The sequence below is a fragment of the Tachypleus tridentatus genome, chromosome 13 (assembly GCF_004210375.1).
Source record: "Tachypleus tridentatus isolate NWPU-2018 chromosome 13, ASM421037v1, whole genome shotgun sequence".
In the NCBI taxonomy this organism is placed as follows: Eukaryota; Metazoa; Arthropoda; class Merostomata; order Xiphosura; family Limulidae; genus Tachypleus; species Tachypleus tridentatus.
Window position 1 is genome coordinate 121,654,707 of NC_134837.1, and position 24,893 is coordinate 121,679,599.

At 36.2% G+C, this 24,893-nt stretch overlaps 1 protein-coding gene across 1 annotated transcript in view; it reads left to right on the forward strand.

Annotated features, from left to right (window-relative positions):
* The window catches only part of LOC143237152 (tyrosine-protein kinase transmembrane receptor Ror2-like), a 67,461-nt gene extending 44,331 nt beyond the window's left edge, over positions 1–23,130 (forward strand). The window contains exons 3-9 of the mRNA XM_076476085.1: positions 1,856–1,980; positions 6,922–7,090; positions 7,297–7,630; positions 8,576–8,778; positions 11,505–11,593; positions 18,003–18,156; positions 18,496–23,130. Of these exons, the coding sequence (XP_076332200.1) occupies positions 1,856–1,980; positions 6,922–7,090; positions 7,297–7,630; positions 8,576–8,778; positions 11,505–11,593; positions 18,003–18,156; positions 18,496–19,685 (2,264 nt within the window). The 3' untranslated portion in view covers positions 19,686–23,130. The remainder of the gene's footprint in view (positions 1–1,855; positions 1,981–6,921; positions 7,091–7,296; positions 7,631–8,575; positions 8,779–11,504; positions 11,594–18,002; positions 18,157–18,495) is intronic.
* Positions 23,131–24,893: the final 1,763 nt, after the last annotated feature.

Below are 24,893 nucleotides of genomic sequence, written 5' to 3' on the forward strand. Positions count from 1 at the left end.
AAATGTTTTTCGACGTTCTTTCGTTTTGGATGTTGTAAGTAAAATGCAAAAACGAACTTTCTGATAAAAATATTTACTTGAATAATAAATACATTAGTAAATTATAGAGGGTGTGTTTTCAAATGGTTCCACAAGGTCGAAAGATGCAGTAACTATAAATTAAACTTTCACGGGACACACAAGTGATAGGCTCTGTAATGTTGAAGTGTAGATTTCAAATCTTAGTTAATAATTACTTCACTGTTATCTGTAACATTATTTGTAAAGTTTTTCCTTATTTTAATTCTAGGTTTTATATTAATAGCTCGTATTCTTCCCCTTCTTTGTTGAATGTTTCATGTCACGACAACAGTTGCTACAAAAAATTTCATAAAATCAAAGTTACTTTTTATTAAGGAGCAGTTAACGTTTTTGTAGTACATACGTTCAGTTTCTTAAGTGCAACTATCGTCTTTGTAGCCTTTCTTTAGGAGCAACTAACGCCTTTTCTAGTCCATATATTTACTTTCTGTATAGGAGCAACTAACGTCTTTGTAGTCCATACATTCGGTTTCTTTAGAGCAACTAACGTCTTTGCAGTCCATACATTTGTTTTTTTTTAGGAACAAGTTAGTCCATGTGTTTTGTTTTTCTGTAGATTTTTTTTAACATCTGGAACCGCGTTGTTGCGGTTAGTGGAGTTTTCAAAACTTTCTAACGTCGTTTCGTGTATTTAAAGTGTTAGTGTCTAAGAAGTTGCTATTGAAAGCAAAGACTGCTTAAACATATTAATATGTATTATTAAGAAGTTTAGGGACAAAATGAAAGCTTTACGTGGCCATAACAGCTACCTAAATGTTTAAGAGAAACAAGCTAAGACTAACTAGCATCGTATTTGAAAATGTACAGGGTGGCCCATAAGTCCCTACCCATCCATATGTTATTATAAACAACGTTATAATACTAATGATGAGTTGAAGGCAGCTGCTACCGCGGCATTTCGAACAATAACCCTTGCTATGTTGAGGAAAATGTCTCATAGGACATGGCATTGCATAATATTATGCAACGAGAATGAGGGACAGCACACAGATTCACTGAATACATAAGATATATGGATGGGTAGTGACTTACGGGCCTCCCTGTATATTGTTGGTTATTAGATTGTTGTCTTTCACTCATCAATGTAAGTGTGTACAGCAGAACGGGATTGATAATTATCAGTGTTTTCTTATTGCTTTCTATTTTAGCTAGTTTTTAGAAAGTGAAACTGGGAGCATTGTAAGCTTGCTTATACTTGTTTGTTTGTTTGAATTTCGCGCAAAGCTACTCGAGGGCTATCTGCGCTAGCCATCCCTGATTTAGCAGTGTAAGACTAAAGGGAAGGCAGCTAGTTATCACCACCCACCGCCAACTCTTGGGCTACTCTTTTACCAACGAATAGTGGGATTGACCGTCACATATGCATTCTACTCAGAGCACGGGTTCAGCTTAACTAGTTTCATTTTTCCGGACACACTGTAAAAATTTATCTGGACTCCATATTGGGTATCAGCAACTTATGTTTATAATTCATGTCAGTAAGCCTTTAAGTGGCCCTAAACAAAGGCCTAAAGCCATTTGATAATTACTGTATTAATAAATATTTTAATAACCTTAGTTTCTCACTGAATCGTTGTAACATAATGATAATCAATAACTTACTACCACTTTGTCACATCGTTTTGCTAACGCGTATTTAATGTTACTTCTCATTAAGGAATTATTTTACCAATTTCTGATATACTTAAATATTAATAAATCGTTATTTACTTAAATATTGCTAGTTTCGGTTTACAAAAGCCTTTTATTAGCGTTTCATCTTCAATATTTCCAGTTCCACCGTACATTAAAGGTGGAAGAACCGTTTACAACGTCACCTTTGGTTCTCTGGTGGAGTTAGTTTGTTCGACACAGGGAGCGCCACCGCCAAGAATCATCTGGTTCCGAGAGGGTAAAAGAGTAAGTGTCTGTTTTTAAACATCCTCATGAAACGAATGTCTGTGATATAAGAAACTGAATAATGTAGAATGTAGCTTTAACCGATGTAAGTGTATTATTTGTTAAGTATCCATGAGGCTTCTAGTCTAGAAGTAATAAGATAAGCTACTGCATATTATTAAACACTAAAGCTTACCTCCGTTTTTTCGTTTCATTTGTTAATCTTGTTTACTGGCTCGTTCATGTACTGTTCATTACCGGTGGGGTCCATATATTGTATTATATTGATGGGTTTATTTAATAAAGAACCTAGCACACGGAAGAAAAAAAATGAAAACGCTCATTTGCTACTGTAAAATACATGGGAACCCTAACGGAAATTAGTAGAATTAATTACAGTTTTTAATGGTCGTTTAGCTTAGTTTTTGTCTTTTTATATGAATAGTATGTTATTAGAGCCCTTACAACGAGCAAAATAATGGTCCCCAAAGCAATTAGGTGCATAAATTTTTAAAAGAACGTTTTTAAAAAAGCCGACGAAGCACATGGACCCCATCTATGATTCTGAGCTTAATAATAAAAACACTTCAACGTGGTAGTACTTTATAACTATGTGAATCGTCTGCAGAATTCTTGACATCTTAATGATTATATATATTGAAATTTAACGAGCGACAGAATCATCGAAAAGAGTTGTGAAGTGAATACACTTGTTATTTTTTAAGATCTTTTGATGTGATAATGACTACACGTGAAGTTTAATGTTCTTTGGGAGGTAGCCACTGTTAGAGTGCGCCATCTAATGACGTCATATATAAACTTTTTCGTGTCACGTTAACTTTAGAAATAAAACAATCTATACTGGTGGGTGTGAATCCATTCGTTACCACAGGTATTCCCTTATACTAGCGTGGATTTGAATCCATTCGTTACCACAGGTATTCCCTTATACTGGAGTGGGATTGAATCTATTCGTTACCCCAGATATTCCCTACACTTCAAACTGAGGACGTATTGTAAGAGTAACAGTAATTATTTTGCTGACTGCCTGCCTTCCCTCTAGTCAGTGATTAAAAATTACGGATGGTGGTAACTGACCTTTGTCATAAATACAAATACAAGGTTAAAGATCAAAATTTGAATAAAGGTGGACAATATATGCCCTTCTAAAGATGCTATCCATCGAAGTTTGACGATTTAACTGAATGAACCCTGAAAGATCTCTTGACTGTTTCCTAATTAACCATAATTTGTTGCCCAGTTTTTAAAACCACACACACTAAATAATAATAATGTAGAAGAATCTTATTTCGAACAGTCAAGAGTATTCTAAGCAAACGATGGTTGTAATTTGTAAGATTGAAAAATTAATTTGCAAAGATAAAACGGCCTGGCATGGCCAAGCGCGTAAGGCGTGCGACTCGTAATCTGAGGGTCGCGGGTTCGCGCCCGCGTCGCGCTTAACATGCTCGCCCTCCCAGCCGTGGGGGTGTATAATGTGACGGTCAGTCCCACTATTCGTTGGTAAAAGAGTAGCCCAAGAGTTGGCGGTGGGTGGTGATGACTAGCTGCCTTCCCTCTAGTCTTACACTGCTAAATTAGGGACGGCTAGCACAGATAGCCCTCGAGTAGCTTTGTGCGAAATTCCAAAACAAACAAACAAGCAAAGATAAAAAAGTTGTGAATTCTAAAATAACGTACAATCATCTGTTTTTCAGTGGGACACGTCAAACTGGATGTTTTACATTACGCTAGACACTAAAACAACTCGGTTACAATTAGGCTTAGCAGACTGGAGGTTTTACATTACATTAAGCTAGACACTAACAAAGCTCGGTTACAATTAGGCTCAACAGACTGGAGGTCTTACATTACATTTAAGCTATGCACTTACACATCGAAAGGATTAGAATCTCTTTCACTACTAGAAAGCACATGCTGTTTATTTATGTAACTAATTATACTGATCAGCTTATCTTCGGCCCATAGCTGGGTATCTAGTAATTTAAGAATGTACTGTAACAACAGAAAATTAGCAGTTGATAATTATTCATCATATTGTTTTAGCTCCCAAATATTGCAGACTCCAAGGTGATTTGCTCTTACTATAGCCGTAATCGCCCACTTTGTTTACTAACCTTCCAATATAAATTCAAAAGGTCAAGAGTGCATGATAAGAACAAAGATGGATTTGAATTTTATGGCTAAAAATTGCAAACAAAATTAATCTTTAATGAAGTCGAGGGTTCATGATGAAACTTTGTAACTCTTGGTGAACAGAGCACAGGAAGCCCATGGTATAACTTTGTGTTCAACGACAAATATTCTCACTGATAGCAAAAACAAATATGTAAATATAGTCTCTGTACAATTACAAATATATGTAACTAAAAATTACCTTCAGAAATCTGTTGTTTTTTTAATCTTGTATTCTTTTTCTCTTCTTTAATATGGAAATATTGACCTCCGGGTCAATATCAAGCCAGTAATACGTCTTTTGAAGAAGACCACTGAACGACCGTTAACTCGTTTAATTACTGTACGAAATATATGCCAGCGAGAAGTAGGGGTGGATGGAATGAAACGTTTATTTTATTTGAGTACAGTGTATACAAAAGCGAGATACAAACATAACACATGCAGTCATTATGAAGTATTTAATCAAAATAAGTGAACATATGAATTCATGGCATGGAGAGGTAGAGAATGTCAAAAATAAGCTACTGGGTACGATCTATTAAACATATTACAATTTGATATAGTAGGTACAAAAATTGCTACAGAATAAATGTGAGCAGTAATGACACACTGTAATGGAATTATGTAATGTGATGTTTAGAAGTCCATTTATAATAGTTGCATACTGACTACTTTTAACAGCAACAATACTTTGGATTGAAACACTGTTGACTACTTTTAACGTTAACAACAACACTCTGAACTGAAAGATTGTTGACTACTTTTAACAACAATACTCTGAACTGAAAGATTGTTGACTACTTTTAACAACAATACTCTGAACTGAAAGATTGTTGACTACTTTTAACAACAATACTCTGAACTGAAAGATTGTTGACTACTTTTAACAACAATACTCTGAACTGAAAGATTGTTGACTACTTTTAACAACAATACTCTGAACTGAAAGATTGTTGACTACTTTTAACAACAATACTCTGAACTGAAAGATTGTTGACTACTTTTAACAACAATACTCTGAACTGAAAGATTGTTGACTACTTTTAATAACAATACTCTGGACAGAAAGATTGTTGACTACTTTTAACAATAATACTCTGGACTGAAAGATTGTTGACTACTTTTAATAAGAACAATACTTTGGACTGAAAGATTGTTGACTACTTTTAATAAGAACAATACTTTGGACTGAAAGATTGTTGACTACTTTTAATAACAACAATACTCTGGACTGAAAGATTGTTGACTACTTTTAATAACAACAATACTCTGGACTGAAAGATTGTTGACTACTTTTAATAACAACAATACTCTGAACTGAAAGATTGTTGACTACTTTTAATAACAATACTCTGGACTGAAAGATTGTTGACTACTTTTAATAACAATACTCTGTTAGAGTGACCACTTATAATACTTACAATAAAACGACACTTACGTGCACTTAAAACATGCGAGTGTGAGCATGTTCCATATTTCCAAACATGTTAACTAATAGTTCCTAGGTGGGGTTATACATGTCTCAAGCACTAAGTTATTCCTACCCTATATCTCCGTTGTGTTTAATCATTTTGCCGTTTCCCACAATTAAGACAATGTGGAAAGGCATTGTCTGCTCGTGAAAAGTGCTGTGTTTATCTGTATGACTAATCAAACCTTATATCTGACGTGTTTTTATTTAAATCACTTTTATCCGACAGTTTATTGAGAAGTGGATGTGGTACACATTGTGTTAATGTGTGTTTTCTTATAGCAAAGCCACATTGGGCTGTCTGCTGAGCCCACCGAGGGGAATCGAACCCCTAATTTTAGCGTTATAAATCCGTAGACATACCGCTGTACTAGCGGGGGGCGATTGTGGTAATAAAGATGGGGTCGTTTTAGTACAGCAAACGACTGGCTTGAGATATGCATATTTGAATATTTATGTCATCAAGGATGCAACTACACCATCGTTAAGCCTACTTTATGGTACTCTAATGTTAAGCCTACTTTTTTTTTTGGGGGGGGTAACTTGACTAGTGTTAAACTTACAATTTTTGATGTTTCATTTTTTTGGAAAAGCATAAACTAAATTAGCATTTTTTGGTTTTTATTCGTTTTATTTTACCCTCTTGTATAATACTTAACAGTATTTGTTTAAATGTAACATATTTTCAGGAGTTAACCCTACCATGCTCTTCTTTCTACTAATATTATTAATATTTGAGGACAGTATATTTGTTTAATAATATTGCATAATGATCTTATAATACACACACATATTTTTTGAAAATAAATTAGTATAACATTAACAACTTTAATGGAAGTGAAACCGATTATAACTTCTTTTTCTTCTGTGTATAGCATTGATTATGTAATAAAAAAAAGTCAAAACTGTACACGTGTGACTTCTGCCTAACTGTACAGTAAATGATGTGTACAATACGTACGAAGGGGGATCATCGAGGGTTTGTGATTCATAGATACTTTCTATGCAAGATTACGAATACATACTGTAAGGGATTTGTGACTTTTGTTGTAGTGGTCTGTTTCAAAAGTTTTTAGCTCGTTTAAACATTATGAGAGAGAAAGATCTATTAAACTATAGGAGTGTCAGATGTTTTTAATTTAATGTCTATCTTGTTTTCGATTTTGTGGCCATCATCATGGTTTGAGACTGTTGAAGGAATACTTATTAATTTGGAAGTTTTTCTTTCGGTAGAAGATAGGTTAAGGTCAGTTTCCCAAGTCACTTTAGATGTACGTTACACTTTTTTACAGTTGTCTACCAAGATTCCAGAATATTTCCATTCAGTTTTATCCTTTACTGCCAGAACGTCAGCATCGTTTGTGTGTAAAGCAGTTAATACACTACGAAGTACCAACCAGACTCGGTCAGATAGCAAAGAGTTTACCATCCATGTTCTTCCCAAGCCAGGTAACTATATCAGTTAGTATCCACGTTCTTCCCAAGCCAGGTAACTATATCAGTCAGTATCCACGTTATTCCCAAGACAGGTGACTATGTCAGTCAGTATCCACGTTCTTCCTAAGACAGGTAACTAAATAATTTCAGTTTAATTAAATAATTAAATAGAATCAGTGATGACCTCACTTTGGTTGGTTCTGGTTACATTGGAACGGTTTTCCTTACAGAACCAGAAGAAAAAGAAACGAGGACTGAAGATCTGGAAAGTGAAGAAGAAAAGGACTTGGTGTTTGATGGTAAAACTAAAGAACCACAAGGCTACTGCTCTCCCTATGTCGGGAAGGTGTGTAGAATTCACCTAAATAACTCTGGACTTGTTTATTACAACTTCAGTGATACCACACCATGGATTAATGAACAGATTACGCAGAATCTGTGGGATGAACTCATTTCTTCCTTGATGGAACCTTGTCGCACTGCTGCAGAACAACTTCTGTGCGCCTATGCCTTCCCACAGTGCCACCTGGTGGAAGGATTTCAAACGGGAAAAAGTCTTTGTAGGCGAGTAAATTAAAATAATATTTATTATTCTGTGTGTCCTTTGTACCTTCTGCCACACAGAAATATTCTTGATGAATTATTAGACATCAAAATGATTGGTATTAAAAGAAAATGTATAGTAAATATGTTTGTTGTGTTAGAAGTTGGTTGGTGTTTTGTTTTATTTTTAATTCAGCAAGCCTTGGTTGGCTGTTTGTTGTGAAATATCACTGAACTGTATACTGTATTATCGTTTCAAAAGATAAGCAAATATGTTGTACAATCTATTCATCCTTTTATCATTATTAGGTATGTTAAACGTACACTAATAAACCTTGTATGCTGTTAGCTTGAGATATGACGAACGACCAATGTGTGCAAGCCACACATATGTTTGATTACGTCATGTCAATTTTTAATATGCAAATCAGCAAGTCGTGATAACTACAGCCGACAAAAATTCGCAGTAGAACAGCAAACCAAGAAGAATCTCCGCCTGAAAAACCGATACCACACGAGTTGTTACCACGACCTAATCTTTAACAGTGGTATTCCTCAAGCGGTTGGAGAATGAATTGGTATTCGTGTTATTTCATACGATGACACAAGTCAAGGCGCCAGATGCGGTGTTTGTAATTTTTTGTGCGATCGAACCGTTGAAAATGGGATTGAGAAGTCATTGCCTTTGTACGCTAAATGGCTTATGGAAAGAGTTAGGGAGGAATGGTGTGCTTAAGACGTGACAATCTTACGCCCGATACTTTTGCAATAGAAACTATGCTTCAAGACTATAGTCAAAGAGCACAGTCATCGGATAATGCAAGAGTCGATGTGGCAACATTTAACTGCAATGATATGGTTAGGGTAGAAAGTCGTTTTAATATAATATTCTTAATATCTGTTTTTCTGTTTACCGTTGTAGAAGATTGTGTACTCTTGTTGGTAATTTGTTCTTTATTTTTTTAGGGAGGATTGTATAGCAGTCCGAGAACTTTTCTGCTACAACCAGTGGGCTCAGATCGAGGATAATAAGGAAAGGGGTATCTATTTTCAGTCTCGTGGTCACTTCAGGCTGCCACATTGCGAATCCCTGCCCAGTAGGGGCAACTCCTCTATCTTCCCGTGTTCGCAGTCTCACCTGACGCAAATGAGAGACGATGACATTACAAGTGAGAGTTAATTAAAATTCATAATTATTATTGCTTGAAGATATTCTACATGAAACGGAAGAGGGCGCTACAGTGAGATTTGGATATTAATCATTACGTGTTTCTAAGCCTTTTTCAGTATTGCCTTTTTTAATTGAAGAGGCCCGGCATGGCCAAGCGTGTTAAGGCGTGCGACTCCTAATCTGAGGGTCGCGGGTTCGCATCCCCATCGCGCCAAACATGCTCGCCCTTTCAGCCGTGGGGGCGTTATAATGTGACGGTCAATCCCACTATTCGTTGGTAAAAGAGTAGCCCAAGAGTTGGCGGTGGGTGGTGATGACTAGCTACCTTCCCTCTAGTCTTACACTGCTAAATTAAGGACGGCTAGCACAGATAGCCCTCGAGTAGCTTTGTGCGAAATTCAAAAAACAAACAAACGTTTAATTGAAGAAAATTGATTATGTGAACGAATATCTTTATCGTCAGTTTAAATGGTAATTTGAATTTTTAATGACATTCATGTTTCGTGACGACAAACCAGACACCTCTATCCGATTATAAAGAACTAGTCGTAAAATTAATGCTTTTTTTAATGTGTCTTTTCACCGCTACTGTCAGTGCTAACCTGTTAAGTTGAAAAGGAAAGACAATGTGTTTGTTTGCGGTTTAGCATAAAAAGCTACACAATGGGTGCGGAAATCGAAATCCGATTTTAAGCGTTAGAAACCCCCAAACGCACCACTGAGCAACAGGAATAGTGTTTTCTCAGATTTCTTCTATTCACATGTGGATGTACACTTCCAGTTTGTTTTTTTTTGTTGTTGTTTTTTTTAAACGTAAGTGTATGGATTTTTAGACCATCAACCCTGCCAAAGCATTAGGTCACGTTGCAATGCTACCAGTTGGTTATTTGAGCTTTAGGCCTAACGACTGACAGGGTCGTTAAAAGCCATCAACGTGTTGAGACTCCTCGCTGAGAATGTGCGCAGAATCTGATTGGTTGTTGTGTGGTTGCGCAGCTTAGAGGGAACACTGGATGCTAAACCAACGTGAGGGCAGGATAATTAATGTGATAATGGCTGTTATGGATGAAAACTTTGCTCACACCAACAAATATAATAGTGTAGAGAAAAACCTGATATAACACTTCACCCCTCACCACGCCCGTGTCACAGACAATATAAAAAAAAAATAATGTTTATTGACGGACTTGAAATAATTTCAACCGTAGACTTCTGACTAGAATATGTTTTTAAATAATAATAAAAACATTGACATGGCATTTTGAAGTGGTTATGGTGCTCGCCTCGCAACCGGAGGATCGCTGGTTCGAATCTCCTGTACCACCAAATATGCTCGTCCTTTTAACAATAGGGACGTTATAACGTTCGATCAATCACACTATTCGTTGGTAAAAGAGTAACGCAAGAGTTGGCGGTAAGTAGTGATGACTAGCTGCCTTCCCTCTAGTCTTTCACTGCTAAATTAGGGACGGCTAGTGCAGATAGCCGTCAGTGTAGCTTAACGCGAAATTCAGAACAAAGAAACGTAAACTCAAGATAAGTGTTTGTCATTATTATTATTATTGTTATCTCCAGAGACAAGAAATGATACAGGATAGAATAAACTTTACATGGCGTTTCTTGTTACGCCACTATTGACAAATATGATTAAATTCAGTTTTGTTCAAAAAATGTGTTTCTAAGTTTACTATTGTTTATGCATTGTATGTTATATAAATATAAAACATCAACAGAAAGACATGAAGGAGTCAATAGAACAGGGGCGAAATAACCACTTTTTGAGAGTAGGTAAACCATAATTCCACGATCTGCTTGCCATAACCATAGTGATACCTTTGCTATTCACCTCTGTCTGTTCCTGGCATGTACGGATAAGGTATGGGTCCACCAAGACCTCTGTACCTTATACTGACCACTATAAACTGGAGTTAGGAGCGAATAATTTTACACAAGTAATCGTATTAAGAAAAATAATCTTGGTGGACCTCTGTACCTTATACTGACCACAATAAAGTGGAGTTAGGAGCGAATAATTTTACACAAGTAATCATATTGAGAAAAATAATACACAGCTCTGTAGTAACACGTAACCTTGCTGTGAGTGGTGGCCTCGTGAAGTACCGCGTGAGTCGAAACTGTGCTGATGCGGTAGACGTTACTAACCTATGATCTTAACACAAATCAGTGATGTAGGAAAGAGTTTTAAAGTTGCTATATAAGTAGTATGTAAAAGTACGGTGTTTTTGCACCTATCGCCTGACGTCTCTACAGCCATAACGTATCACAACGTATTTAGCGGTCAACTATCCTGTATTTCTGTACGAGGCGAATGCGCAAGTACCATACCGTTCAACACCGTACTTACCAGGCTATACTATAAAACTTATGTTCTGGCCAGGTTAAACCAGCTTTTGTTTTTAATACGTGATGTTCGGAAAGGTCGGGTTTATCCTGCCATGTGGCAAGAGAAGGTGACCCCAGTGGAAGGTCGCCGCCGAATTTAACGAACATCATCGAGAGAGAGAGAATAAAGACATTATTCACAGTGATGTCTCAAAATTTCCAGTTAAATAACCCTAAAGTTCGAGGCTCGATCTCCGTGCTAAAAGAAACATCAGACAGAAATGGAAGTGGTGATAAGTTATAATGATACTGTTACTCAGTATAATGTAAATGAAGCGTGAGGTTAAACTGTTTTTCGTGTATTTTTCTTTTTTCTTCCAGCGGAGTGTGTTTCTGGAAGAGGGCGCTACTATCAAGGAAAGGTTAATGTTACCAAATCGGGGATTCCCTGTCAGAGATGGGACTCGCAGGTAAGCCATCATGAAATTGTTACACTTTTGTTGTTGTTGTTGAAACAATTTCTGACGAGTCATTAGGAAATATGACTAACACTACGGCCTTTCCAAGCTAACATTGAAGTGTTAACATTTTATGTTGTCATAGTAACGATATTCTTGTTAGCTTTGCTCATCCTCTTTAGGGCTGTCACATGTATTGTTCAATTTTTTTAGGATCTTTAGTCGCAGAACGTCTGTGATCATAATTAACGTGGAATTTAATTTAAGTTGAACTTTTTTGGTGAGATTAAGTCTTACGCTTCGGTTTTTTTTTGTTTTTTTTTGGGTCGGGTCAATTTAGTTACTGGATCTCGTTTCAAACTTTTGGTTACTAAGGATGACATGACCTTGGACTCTGCTGTGTTCCGTCCTTAGCCAATCAAAAACTGAGATTTGCAGCGCTCGTGACACTAAATTAGTCAGTTAAAGTATCTGACAGAGAAGCAGAATAACAGGTTCGACTCCCGCCCGTTTCACATTTTCGTAAAATTTTCGAAAGCACAGAAGGATATGCCACTCTTACAACGAATGAGAGAAATGGTATAAAAATGTCTTCTTATTGTATATTTTGTGTTACAGAAACTTGTAATGTATGTATGGCGTGTACACGTGTGTGTAAATTGGGTTAAAGAAACGTTGAGCAATCAATATCTCACTCTTGAAGACCGAATTTGAACAAGAAATGGTTGAAAATAAGCGCAATACTATGCATGCATGGAAGTTCGTCTGATATTGAATAGTTTCTGGAAACTATCCGTGCTTGCTACGATTCATTGGGGTGTCGGTGAGCACTAGATATTTTATTAGGCTAATTTTCCTGTCCACATCTTTAAAGTATCACTAAAGGTGAAACAACTGTAAAAAAACTAGATCAATTGAGCATGTTTCTATGAGAGAGGTGTTACATTCCAGTCAGTTACGATTACGTAGCGCCTCACTTAGCCTCAATCATTATAATGCAGGCTACTCGTGGTAAATAAATTACTTTACAAACACTATATACATAAAGCTCTACACAGTGCAGGCTACTTATGGTAAATAACTCAGTGGCATGTATCTCCAAAAGTGGTGAGCTCAGTGACGTGTGTCTCCAAAAGTGGTGTGACTCAATGTCGTGTCTCTTCAAAACCTTTCTAAATCAGTTAAACATGTCTTCAAAACCAGTGTAGTTGCAGGTTGTCAGATCTCTGGTGTCTAGTGTCTGTCTGTAAAAATGCCCTCTTTTCAAGGGAATTTTCACTCCAGATTTAGCGTTGTTAGTTTTTAAATTTGTTAAGGAACTACTGGGGGACTGGGTGTAAAGGGTGTTTCGTATGGAATATTTCTACGTAGACCCCAGTTGTGAGCTGTTGATTTAGGGAACAAGAAATAAAAAAATACGTCAGTGTTTTGTTGTTTTTAAGTTTTTACAAACACCAATTAAAACCTGAATTATTCTTACTGAATAAAACTTTGCTGTATAGACTTTTCTGAGTAGACTTTACTGTATTTACTTTTTTACCAACATTCATTTTCAGAAGCGGTTAAGTTTAATTCTAGCATTTCAAACCATAGACTTGTTAACCTCACTTGATACTGAAGTGACATTATATGTACATGATGACGACTAACTAACCTCACTTGATACTGAAGTGACATTATATGTACATGATGATGACTAACTAACCTCACTTGATACTGAAGTGACATTACACGTAGACGATAACGACTAACTAACCTCACTTGATACTGAAGAACATTACACGTTGATGATGATGACGACTTGTTAACCTCACTTGATACTGAAGTGACATTACATGTACATGATGACGACTAACTAACCTCACTTGATACTGAAGTAACATTATATGTACATGATGATGACTAACTAACCTCACTTGATACTGAAGTGACATTACACGTAGACGATAACGACTAACTAACCTCACTTGATACTGAAGTGACATTACACGTTGATGATGATGACGACTTATTAACCTCACTTGATGTTGAAAGATTATTTTAAAATGTAAAAACCTTTTTTAAACAGTTTTTTCTCCTTTTTAAAATTTTTCTTCGCTGGATCAGCCTAGAGACTTATAACGTTAACATCCAGGGCTCGATTCCCATCACGGACAGAGCTCAAATAGCCCATTATTGTATAAAGGAAACTTCAGTCTTTTGTGAGAACGTAGTCAGTTGCCATCTATCGTATATTTAATGCAAACTTGTTGGTATTTAATTGTGAACATTTTGATATCATGCTTTTTTGTTATGTCTAATTCGTGTTTATATTTTGTAGCTGTTCTTTTTTTTTCAAACTTAATGGACTATGGATAAAATTAAAGGACGAATAGTCCAAAAATTAGCGATAGGTGCTGTTGACGAGATACTTTCCTTCTAACTCATGGCCAGATAGATAGGGTGCTCGACTCGCAATCTGCTTATCACGGGTTCGAATCCCCGTCTCCACTAAAAATGCCCTTCAACAGTGGTGTCGTTATAGTGTGACAATCAAAAAGAGTAGCTTAAGAGTTGGCGGTGGGTGGCGATGACTAGCTGCCTTCCCTCTACTTTTTTATTGCTAACTTGGAAACGACTAGTGAAGATAACCCTCCTATTCAACACAAATCAGATCCTTCTAGCTGCTAGTTCAGAATTGGGGATGACTATGCGTAGAGAGAAAGAGAAAACCCCCGTGTAGCTTTGTTCAAAAGTTGAGATAAATAAACCTTTCTTCAATTTTATATAGCCCTTTTCTAAGGTGTATCTTCCAGGAAATAAAAATGAATAAAAATTCATATGTTATCAAATGTGAACAAGCCATAATGAATATTTTTGCAAACAATTACTAAAAAATTATTTCTTTCGTTGTGTTCAATTGAACAAAACGGAGACTTAGTGTGTAACTTACACGTGTTTTAAAAATAATACTTATGTGAAGCAAGCTCATTACTAGATTTCTGCTGTTTCACGTTTTCTGTGATGTATCATCAGTGGTTTTATTGGCTTTTACGACTGAGAGATGCTCGTGCAGATGTTCCACGAACATCGTACATTAAAGTCGTCCTTCTGTGTGTCAGCGTTGAATTTACGATACGAACTAACAACGCTAAAATACGGGATTTGATTTCCCATGCTAGACATACCTGATAGCCCATTGTGGTTTTTCTGTAAAATGAAAATAAAATATGTTGAGAGGAAAACGTTATTTTTTAAAACTCACAATTTTTTTCACTTTGAGTTTCCTAATTATAGGTTTTAGGGTGCCTGGACTGTGAAAACGAGGGTTTATGATTGTTTTTATGGGCCTGAATGATTTACGGTAGGTGGCGATAAATTCGAACAATAAGCGGACAGCACACAGTCCACTTATTTTAAAATAATGTATACAAAAGAAGTCAAACATGTGTACAAACTTTCTTTACAATAAAAAATATCACGGTTGTGCCTAAAACTATAAATAATTGTCTTTTCCGATAAAAAATCCGTGCAGACTGATTTACTTTAGAATCCAGCTGACAAGACGAAATGTTTTCTCTTTTCTGTTTCTTACTGTACAATTTGCGATAAAGTTCACTTACGTTACCCCTTGGGTTACCATAGTTGTATTTCGAACATTAAATAATTGTCTCCTTTTTATCAAAGTCGACACAGACGGGTTCATTTACTTTAGAAGACCCTTTGACAGAACAAATTATTTTACTTATCTATTAAACTGTAAAACTCATTTTAAAATATCATCCCGTTACAGCCAAGCTGTTATTTAGTCTACAATTCTCTAATTATCTCTCATTTAACATGCTTTCTTAACTTCCTCTGTATCGGCACGTATTTATAACACACGATAGAAAAACTTCGAACTTTTGAGCAAGATGACGTCAACAATATTACAAAAACGTTGTACAACAATTAAACAAACATACACAACGTACAACTCGTACCGAGTTACGTAACAAAGCTTGTTATAACTATCAATTTAAAAATAATTTACTTTTAACATTCCTGTTATGAAAACTAAATAATCATTAAATATTAAATCATTAAATAAACAATAATAACTCAGACTGAAGTGTTTTATGTATCCAACAGTAGTTCGTGTCCCATTGCCACAAGTAACATGTTCTGAAGTTAGGGGGGCCCGGCATGGCCAAGCGTGTTAAGGCGTGCGACTCGTAATCTGATGGTCGCGGGTTCGCATCCCCATCGCGCCAAACATGCTCGCCCTTTCAGTCGTGGGGGCGTTATAATGTGACAGTCAATCCCACTATTCGTTGGTAAAAGAGTAGCCCAAGAGTTGGCGGTGGGTGGTGATGACTAGCTGCCTTCCCTCTAGTCTTACACTGCTAAATTAGGGACGGCTAGCACAGATAGCTCTCGAGTAGCTTTGTGCGAAATTAAAAAAACAAACAAACAAACAAACTGAAGTTAGGGGCCTCGGACGCGCTGTAAGAGTGACGTCAAGTTCTGTTGGAGTAGTTCAAAAGTTGACTAGTCTCTTTCTCTCTAGTCCTATCACTTTCAAGTTAGATAGCTCTTGAAACAAACTTCGTAAATGTGTACGTCTTTGTTATGTTTTGTTTTTTTCTTCACGAAGTTGAGATAAGGAATGTTGTAATAGCGTGTGCTCCTTGTTCATTTCGTTAACTGTAACCGTTCAGTAAACGATAGGTTGCTTACATTTGTGTAGCAGATCAATAGAATTGTGCTAGAAAAGAACACGTGCAAGTTAGGATACACGAGACGTTATAAAACTGATACGGTGTATTGGCTTCGTCGTGTAAGCTTCACCAGCCAAATGAGTGAAGCTCTTTCATTACGTAATGGAACAGGTGTATAAATCAGTGATGGACTCAATCACTGGTATATGAAATGTCAACTTGGATCGACCAGTGTGTATAACTGTGACATTGATTGATTACAAACTGAACCAACAGTCAGTGAAAAGTATGGATTAATCGAAGAGACGTATTTGTCTGGATTTGTTATTGAAATATCACAATTACTTATAACGGTCCAGGGTCAGAATAAGATATTAATAGTGGCTTTTACTTCATCAGGGATTTCTGATTACTGGGTTTCTGTTCCCAGTCTGTTACTGATTCTAATTTGTGTGATTTTGAATATTATACGTAGGTGGCTTTGATCTATTTGTATGTAAAAAAGGAAGGCTTTATTTATCTTCAAAGCTGCATCCATTCGACATTGTATCCTTTCCAAGTTTATCAAGGCGACTTCACTGCACCTTAGTTTGTAACACTTGTCGAATACTAAGTTCTTTTTTCGTAGAATTTCACGAACGTGTTCTGTAGAAACTGACTCGGTCGACAAGTGCGAGTGAGCGCAACATAAACGCAGATGAAAATGCGTTTCCTAGTAGTTTGACAGGAGATTGTGTCGAGCGATGTTTGTTGATATGTATATATTTGTTACTGTGATAATAACATGGTAGATAGTCTCTAACGTGTCTGGTATAACAGCAGACCACCGAAAGAACAGTCGTCAAATTATACACGGAATTTTTTGTTTCGTTTTACGATTTGATATGTCAAGAATTACCCCGCCGTTAGTACAGCGGTAAGTCTCCAGACTTGCAACGCTAAAATCAGGAGTTGGATTCCCCTCGGTGGGATAAGCAGATAGCCCGATGTGGCTTTGCTATAAGAAAACACACATGTCAAGAGTTGGCGCTGTGTACTGTCGATTAACTTCCGTCACTCTGGTCTGCCATTTCAGAGATAAGCCCTTGTGTATTTTCTGAAACAAACTATTACCGTGGTTCGTTCGTTTCCTAGTTTATTTATTGTTCAAGTGATGAACAACCTTTCTGTTTTTTACAGTAACCACGGTTCTTTTAGCTTGGTCCTGACCGACATCACCAGGTGGCTAGGGAGCTCGACTCGTAATCTGAGGGTTGCGGGTTCGAATCCCCGTCACATCAAACATGCTCGTCCTTTCATCCGTAGGGACATCATGAAGTTGTAATCAATCCCACTATTCGTTGGTAAAAGAGTAGCCCCAGAGTTGGTGGATGGTGATGAGTAGTAAAGATACATTCCTAACTACTTAAATGAGTCTTATTGTCACTTGATTTAGGCTTACTGCCAAAAACTAGTGTAATATACATCTTTTGGTGTGAGGGTACTTTCTATTGAACAACAAATTACTGTTGCATAATTTAAGCTTAAGGCCAAAACTTTCCATTTAACAAATATTTGTGTGAAAATATTTCTTGTTATCATTGGAATAGGTTATTGTTGCTTGATCTAGTTTTAAGTCTGAAACTAGTTTCATAACACGTAGATGACTTTTTGTACGGTAATTAAAATATATTTTTCCATTTCACCGTGTAATCATTCATGCATACACTAAACATTAATTCTTTATCTGTACATTTGGATAGGAACCCCACAAACATCACCGTCCCCCGATGGTTTTTCCAGAAGTCCTCAACTCAGAAAACTTCTGTCGAAACGCTGGAGGTGAAGAACCGAGCCCATGGTGCTATACAATGGACCCGATGGTCCGATGGCAACACTGTGATATTCCCAAATGTGGTTTGTACATACCTACTTAATCTAGAATATTTTCCTCGTTAGTTCTCGGGAATGTTCTTAATAGTATTATGTTCATCTTCCTAGTAGCACCGTCTCTGTGTTTTCTTGTTAATTACAAGTATTGTTATCCAATGAGAACTCAGCTTATTTCATGCTACAGCTAACTTATAATGTTCAGTATACCATTTCTCTTTACTGTGAGTGTTAACTTATAATGTTCAGTATACCATTTCTTTTTTCTGTGAGTGTTGTTATCTAATGAAAACTTACTGTATTTGGTTTTATTGCGTGCAGCTGCTTGTAAAATAATGTTTGCTGTTTTATTTATATGACATTCAGAAAATGCCACGTTGGAAGAAGAAACCAAAACTGAACTGCTGGACACATTTGTACCTCCAGAAGAACCTGTTTTCACTCCTTCATTCATTCTCATTGTATGCGCTGTCAGTCTCACAGCTGTGGCTCTTATGTTGTCCATTCTTCTGTGTTGCAGACGCCTTCGTAACATCCACAAAGGCTATAATGCCACGTCTACTGCGGAAGTAGAGATTGATTTGGACAAACTTCCATCCAATATGTCTTATCATAAAACAAACGTGCAATTGAATCCTAAACTGGAAAGTTTAGAATACCCTCGTAATGACATAATCTACATCCGGGACATTGGACAAGGAGCCTTTGGGCGGGTCTTCCAGGCTAAAGCTTCGTCTCTAGTCAAGGAAGAAGAATTTACTATGATTGCTGTCAAAATGCTCAAAGAGGAAGCCACAGAAGATATTCAGAAAGATTTTGAACGAGAAGCATGCATATTGGCTGATTTCGACCATCCAAATATCGTCAAGTTACTAGGAGTCTGTGCCATTGGAAAACCCATGTGTTTGTTGTTTGAATTTATGGGAAAAGGTGATTTGAATGAATTCCTAAGATCTTGTGCTCCAAGTAACTACATTGTTCGAACTCCGAACGGTGACATGTTTAGTGATGTTAGGCTTGGTCATCTCGACCTCCTTAACCTCGCCAAACAAGTTGCAGCTGGAATGGTCTACTTGTCTGAGCGGAAGTTTGTCCACCGTGACCTAGCCACTAGGAATTGTCTAGTCAGTGATGACATGGTTGTGAAAATATCGGACTTTGGACTTTCTCATAAAATTTACACCTCTAACTACTATAAAGGTAACGAGCATGATGCCATTCCAATCCGATGGATGCCCTTAGAGTCCATTCTCTTCAATAAGTTTACAGTTGAGTCTGACGTCTGGGCTTTTGGTGTTGTGCTATGGGAAGTATTCTCCTTTGCCCTCCAGCCGTATTATGGCTTGACCCATGAGGAAGTGGTGAAGTATGTCCAGGAGGGTAACATTTTGTCATGTCCAGATCACACTCCTTTGTCCATCTACAGCTTAATGAAGATTTGCTGGACCAGAAAGCCGAGTAGTAGACCTTCTTTCAAATTCATTTACAAGAAGCTGACAGACATTCATGATGATATGTCCAGATACCAAGAAAAAGTTCGAAGATCTCATGTTTAGACAAGATTTACTTGCATGCACAATGATTGGTTTACACAACAAGATTTGTTCATACCCATGTGCTGAGATTGGTTTCACAACAAGATTTGTTCGTACCCATGTGCTGAGATTGGTTTATACAACAAGATTTGTTCATACCTACAGAAACTGTATGTGCGATTTGATTAAAGTTTCACATGAAGAACGTTTTTCTCCAATAGTTTTTACTTTAACGTGAAAAAAAGACTTTTTTTTTTAAATCGACATCAAATTTACGCGTGTTGTGTGCATTTAAAACATTTCTCCTCTAAAAATTTCCAAAATTAAAACGTTCGTATTGTTTCAGTGTCGCCTAAGATTTGATTTTGATGTTGATGGCTGTACACGTTCAATTCCTGTGCGAAGATTCGTACGACAAATCAAAATATTTATTTAACAAGCAATGTAATGTATAATCCTGAGAGAAGTAATGGATGAGATATAAAATGGTGGCGTATAAGAGAAGAAATGTTTATATTTCAAGCAAAGAAATATCTTTCTGTACTGCGTAATATTTTTATTGTTCAGTAAAGTACAGCACTGATTGTCACAGTTGTAGTGGGTGAGTGACTTTTACCAGCTAGATAGAAGCCTTTAGAAAACTACTTTCTGTTCAGAACGTTCAGATGATAGAAGTCTGTAGAAAACTGCCTGCTTGGCAGAAGAATCAGCTAGATGGAAGGCTGTAGAAAACTGCCTGCTGGTCAGAAGAATCAGCTAGATAGAAGTTTGTAGAAAATTATCAACTGGTCAGAATGGTGCAAACCGTTCATCTGATGTGAAAGGAGTTTAATTGTGAATAATGTGACTTATCCTCTTGACAAATAATTACTCAAAAACTAATAAAGATACCAGAAAGTACATAGATCTCGTAAAGATGTAAAAACAAAATAAAATTATCTTAGTTTTTAAATCTTATTTTTTAAAACTGTGTTATAAATGGTTCTGTATTCCAAACGTATTCCAAAGTCATTGAAGTGATTTTGTGTTTTGTCTTTAGTTACTGTACTGTTGAGATATTTTAAAAAGTTCCATGTGTGCAACCACTTGTTCTTAAGCGTTATGTCTTCTTTCGGTCCAAGCGATTTTTATAATTTTACATTTCTCATTAACAATACTGCCTCTTGGTCGAGGTCCCATCCTAATTTCAGGGGGTTTGTGACAATTATGTGAAGTTTATCGATGCTTTACAACGGGTCCTTAAGAGAGAGATAAAAGAAAAACACGATTATTTTAAATTTTTGTAATCACAAGTGTTAAGAAATCCTGTACATAGTTTTCTTGAATATTCATATAAACTTTTGTACATTTCGTTTCACGAGTACTGATAAATGCCGTTTAACGTCTTAAGTATGCTTTTGCAAGATATACATGTATATATTTATAGTTAAATATTTGTAAACCACAACTTGGATATAAAATCCATTGATAAAAATTATCTTTGCTTCGTGTATATACTTTTAAGGTTTCTAGTAGTAATGGCACCAGTAATAATAATGTAAAGTTAGAGAAACATTGTTAGGCCTGCTTTTATGGAAATAACGTTGCCTTTTTACCAGTCAGGCAACATTACTGGTGTCACTTTTCTCGGTATGTTCTATATTATTCTTCGAACTGCCAAGTTTTAACTATTAAATCTTTAACAAGAATAATGCGTGTCTGACTGTACATTTACTTGTATCTGATAAAAGTGGGTGGATTTATGTCTTAATGAATTCATGGTGGAGAAACCGAAGTATAATAAAGTTCGAACGTTCCAGAACACACTCATTTCACCTTCAGCAAAACCTGAAAATCGTGTTAGAAAAATGACTGTTAACCAAAACTATAATTAGCATTAATAACGTAGTTTACTTAGTTATTAATAAAAGTGCTAAATGGAAGGATCATAGATACATAAAACAAAACAGTTAAGTTTTTTCAAGTGTGAAAATTTAGAATAATTTTAAATCTAAAGAGCTTTGTCAGTTGTTGGTTAAAAGTTGGACGGTCTATGAATAAACTTTCTTTAATGTACAGTTCAAGGTCCGGAGACGAGTGATGACGTAGAAATCTTTAAATGAAATATTCTGACCTATGGTTTCAGAACATGAACGAATGGATGGCTGGGTTTTAGTAGTAGATAGTTGGTTCTGTTATATACTCATGAATGTTCACAGACTCCAGTTTTTAAGAGGCGTTTTGTTTTATCCTTATGTTTACTATTATTAATAACTAAGTGATAAATGACATTATAGTTTTGGTTACTGATTATCTCTTAAGATATTCAGGTTTCGCTGAAGATGAAATGAGTGTATTTCGAAACGTGTGAACCTTCTAAACAGTATATGTGTTTTATCAACTATCTTCATTTTTATTATTAGATCTTATTGGGAACTTGAGTGGATGGAGAAAAGTTTTTTTTTGTGTGTGTGGGTGTCTGGGGGAGCCTTCATTAAAATAACCTGTGATGTCACGTGATTTGAATGTGCCCAAGGAGGTAGGTGTTTCGGTAATCACTTAATGCCAAATAGTCTATTTATTAACGGTGTGGTAATTCTTCATGCAATATTTTAAACTTAAAGTAAATTATTTGCGCTTTTTTTCCCCCTCAAAGTTTCAGTCCCGCTTGTAAAGCTTTACTTCTTTTTAAACACTTTAGGCCTAGCAGTTATTTGTCGTTCGTGTGCTACGAGAATCTTTTTTTCGGCTCACGCGTTGTGTGTAGAACGTGTACAACAAAGGAAGTCTACGTTTACATTATTAAGTTGTGTTTAGGCCTGAACTTAATGTGCGGCTTATGCGCGGCAAAAAAAAAAAAAAATATAATGCTGTTAATGCGAAATTATAACTTTCCAACTTAAATAGCTTTTCACCCACCGTATTTCATGCACTATATCGGAAACAATAAATATCAGACAATCTTAATTGCAAAATCATACATTACAAATTTCTAATCGGCGACTTCGCTACGATATTTAACAATAGAGGTGGAGTAGTGTATTATTTTGTTTCTGATACAAACCCAAGTAATATTTTTTGGTGTATTCCCTTTCGACTGTCACTAGATGGCACTCTTTAATTCTACCATCGGTGATTCTAGCGTTCTAAAGTTGTTATTGCTCTAGTAATGTCTGATCACCATCAAGTATTTAAGGAAACATTCTATCAGTGTTCTTAGATGTCAGTACCATTGCTTATGACATCTCTTTCTGTGGGAGGTTTGATTCATATTATATAGAAACTTGATAACATCTCAAATTCCCGATTTATTTGAACTTCATCCACTATTCGCCTTACGAATTTCGGAAAAGTAATTGGATACTTTGCATTGTGATAACTGTGTTGTTGGTTCGTGTTTTGTGGTATTAATATTATGGGTTCGATCCCATACCCCGTCGTCTGTCATGTTTGTAATCTCTGTGCATCTCAATAAAACGTTTTTTTTCGTAATTTGTCTCGAAGTATGTTTTATTTAAACTGTAAATTCATTAATACTTATCAACTTTTGCAGTTTTAATTTTATTATCTACTGACGATTTGACAGTGGTTTAGTTCCCATTAAGCTTGACTTGATACAGTGTTTCGGGCGGCGGATCGAGAAGTCGTGAACCTGAGCATCTGTGCACTTTCAGCTGTATGTGTGTTATAGATGTCAATGTTAATCTTGTTATTCGGTTTTAAAAATTCCCCACCCTTTCGGATTCACAACACTAAAATAACGAGTTCGAGTCCTCTCGGTGAGCAATGTGGATTTTCATGTAGAAAAGCCACACTTTCGGTTAAAATTAAAAAAAAAAACTTCTGCCAACGCGTATTTCTAGCTGTCTGTCGTCTCTGTGGTCAGTAGTTCAAAGTTAGAGATTGCTATCTTTAGAGATCTGTGACCTAATCGTTTAGCTCACGTGTGCGTAAAGTACCGTTTATTTTGAAAAATCCGTTTCCGTTATATCGTGAAATTTAGTAACAGAACACTGTTCTAGTTGACTGAAAATAGGAGTCGTTAAAAAGGTAGAGTGGTTATATTAAATTTATATATTTTTAGCCACGCATAACAGCTGTGAGTTTTTTGGTGTGTTTTTTTTTACTACAAGTACAAACTTTTAGCTTATATCTCCGTCTTCTCTTAACCAATTTCGGACGTCAAACCCTGACCATGACCAAGGCCTTGTAGATTAATTTACTCTAATTCTGCTTAAACGAATTTCAAGTGCCGCGGCTATTGACGATTCCCTCCTGTTAAAATATGCATAAAGCCACAGCATGATCATTCTAAGATTTATAGGTTTTTACCAACTTTCTAATGGTACCTGCTGTGTTGCATCTTTTCCGAATATATGTTATATTTTTAGCCGAAAAATATGAATCTTCACGTTAACAAAACTCTCTATTACTGTGCATGGCCAGGTGGTTAAGGCACTCGACTCGTAAACCAAGGGTCGCGGGTTCGAATACCCGTCACACCAAACATGCTTGCCCTTTCAACCCTGGGGGTGTTATAATCCTACTATTCGTTGGTAAAAGAGTAGCCCAAGAGTTGGCGGTGAATGGTGATGACTAGTTGCCTTCCCTTACACTGGAAAATTAGCCTTGCGTGAATTTCATACAAACTAAACTTAAATTACTATCCAGTGCATCGCCCCTTTTCGTTAACAGCAAAACTTCTATTGGCAGTATAAAGCTAATTACTTTTTATCAAATAAACTTCGTATTATGCTTGTATAAAATTAGGTATAGAGTTTGAGTCTTAAAACACTAAAATACTTCATTTGTAATAATGGTTTTTATTAATTTTATATACAGTTGTGTTATTTACTTTACTCTTGAGGACACATAAAGTGAATGATAACTTGTTCATGAAGTATTCGTCCAGGGAAAAAAAAATTGTCGTGTATATTACGCCATGCAGGAGTGTAATTATTTTAATGGACCAAAACGTACGTTAATTACGACATATATATAAATATATATATACATAATATCATTTCTCTTAATAGTACATAATTTTCATATCTCTATACAATAATAAAATGTCTAATATGCGGTATGATTTGCTACTTGTCTCTTTTTGCTAGATAATTCTGGGTCCCCAAACTGATCCATATTCCTTTGTTTACCAATATCATTTTAAGTTTCCGAATTAAACACATTTTTATGATCTTCTTGTATGAGTATTTCAGTCGGAAATGTCTGTTACGTACTGCCTATAAA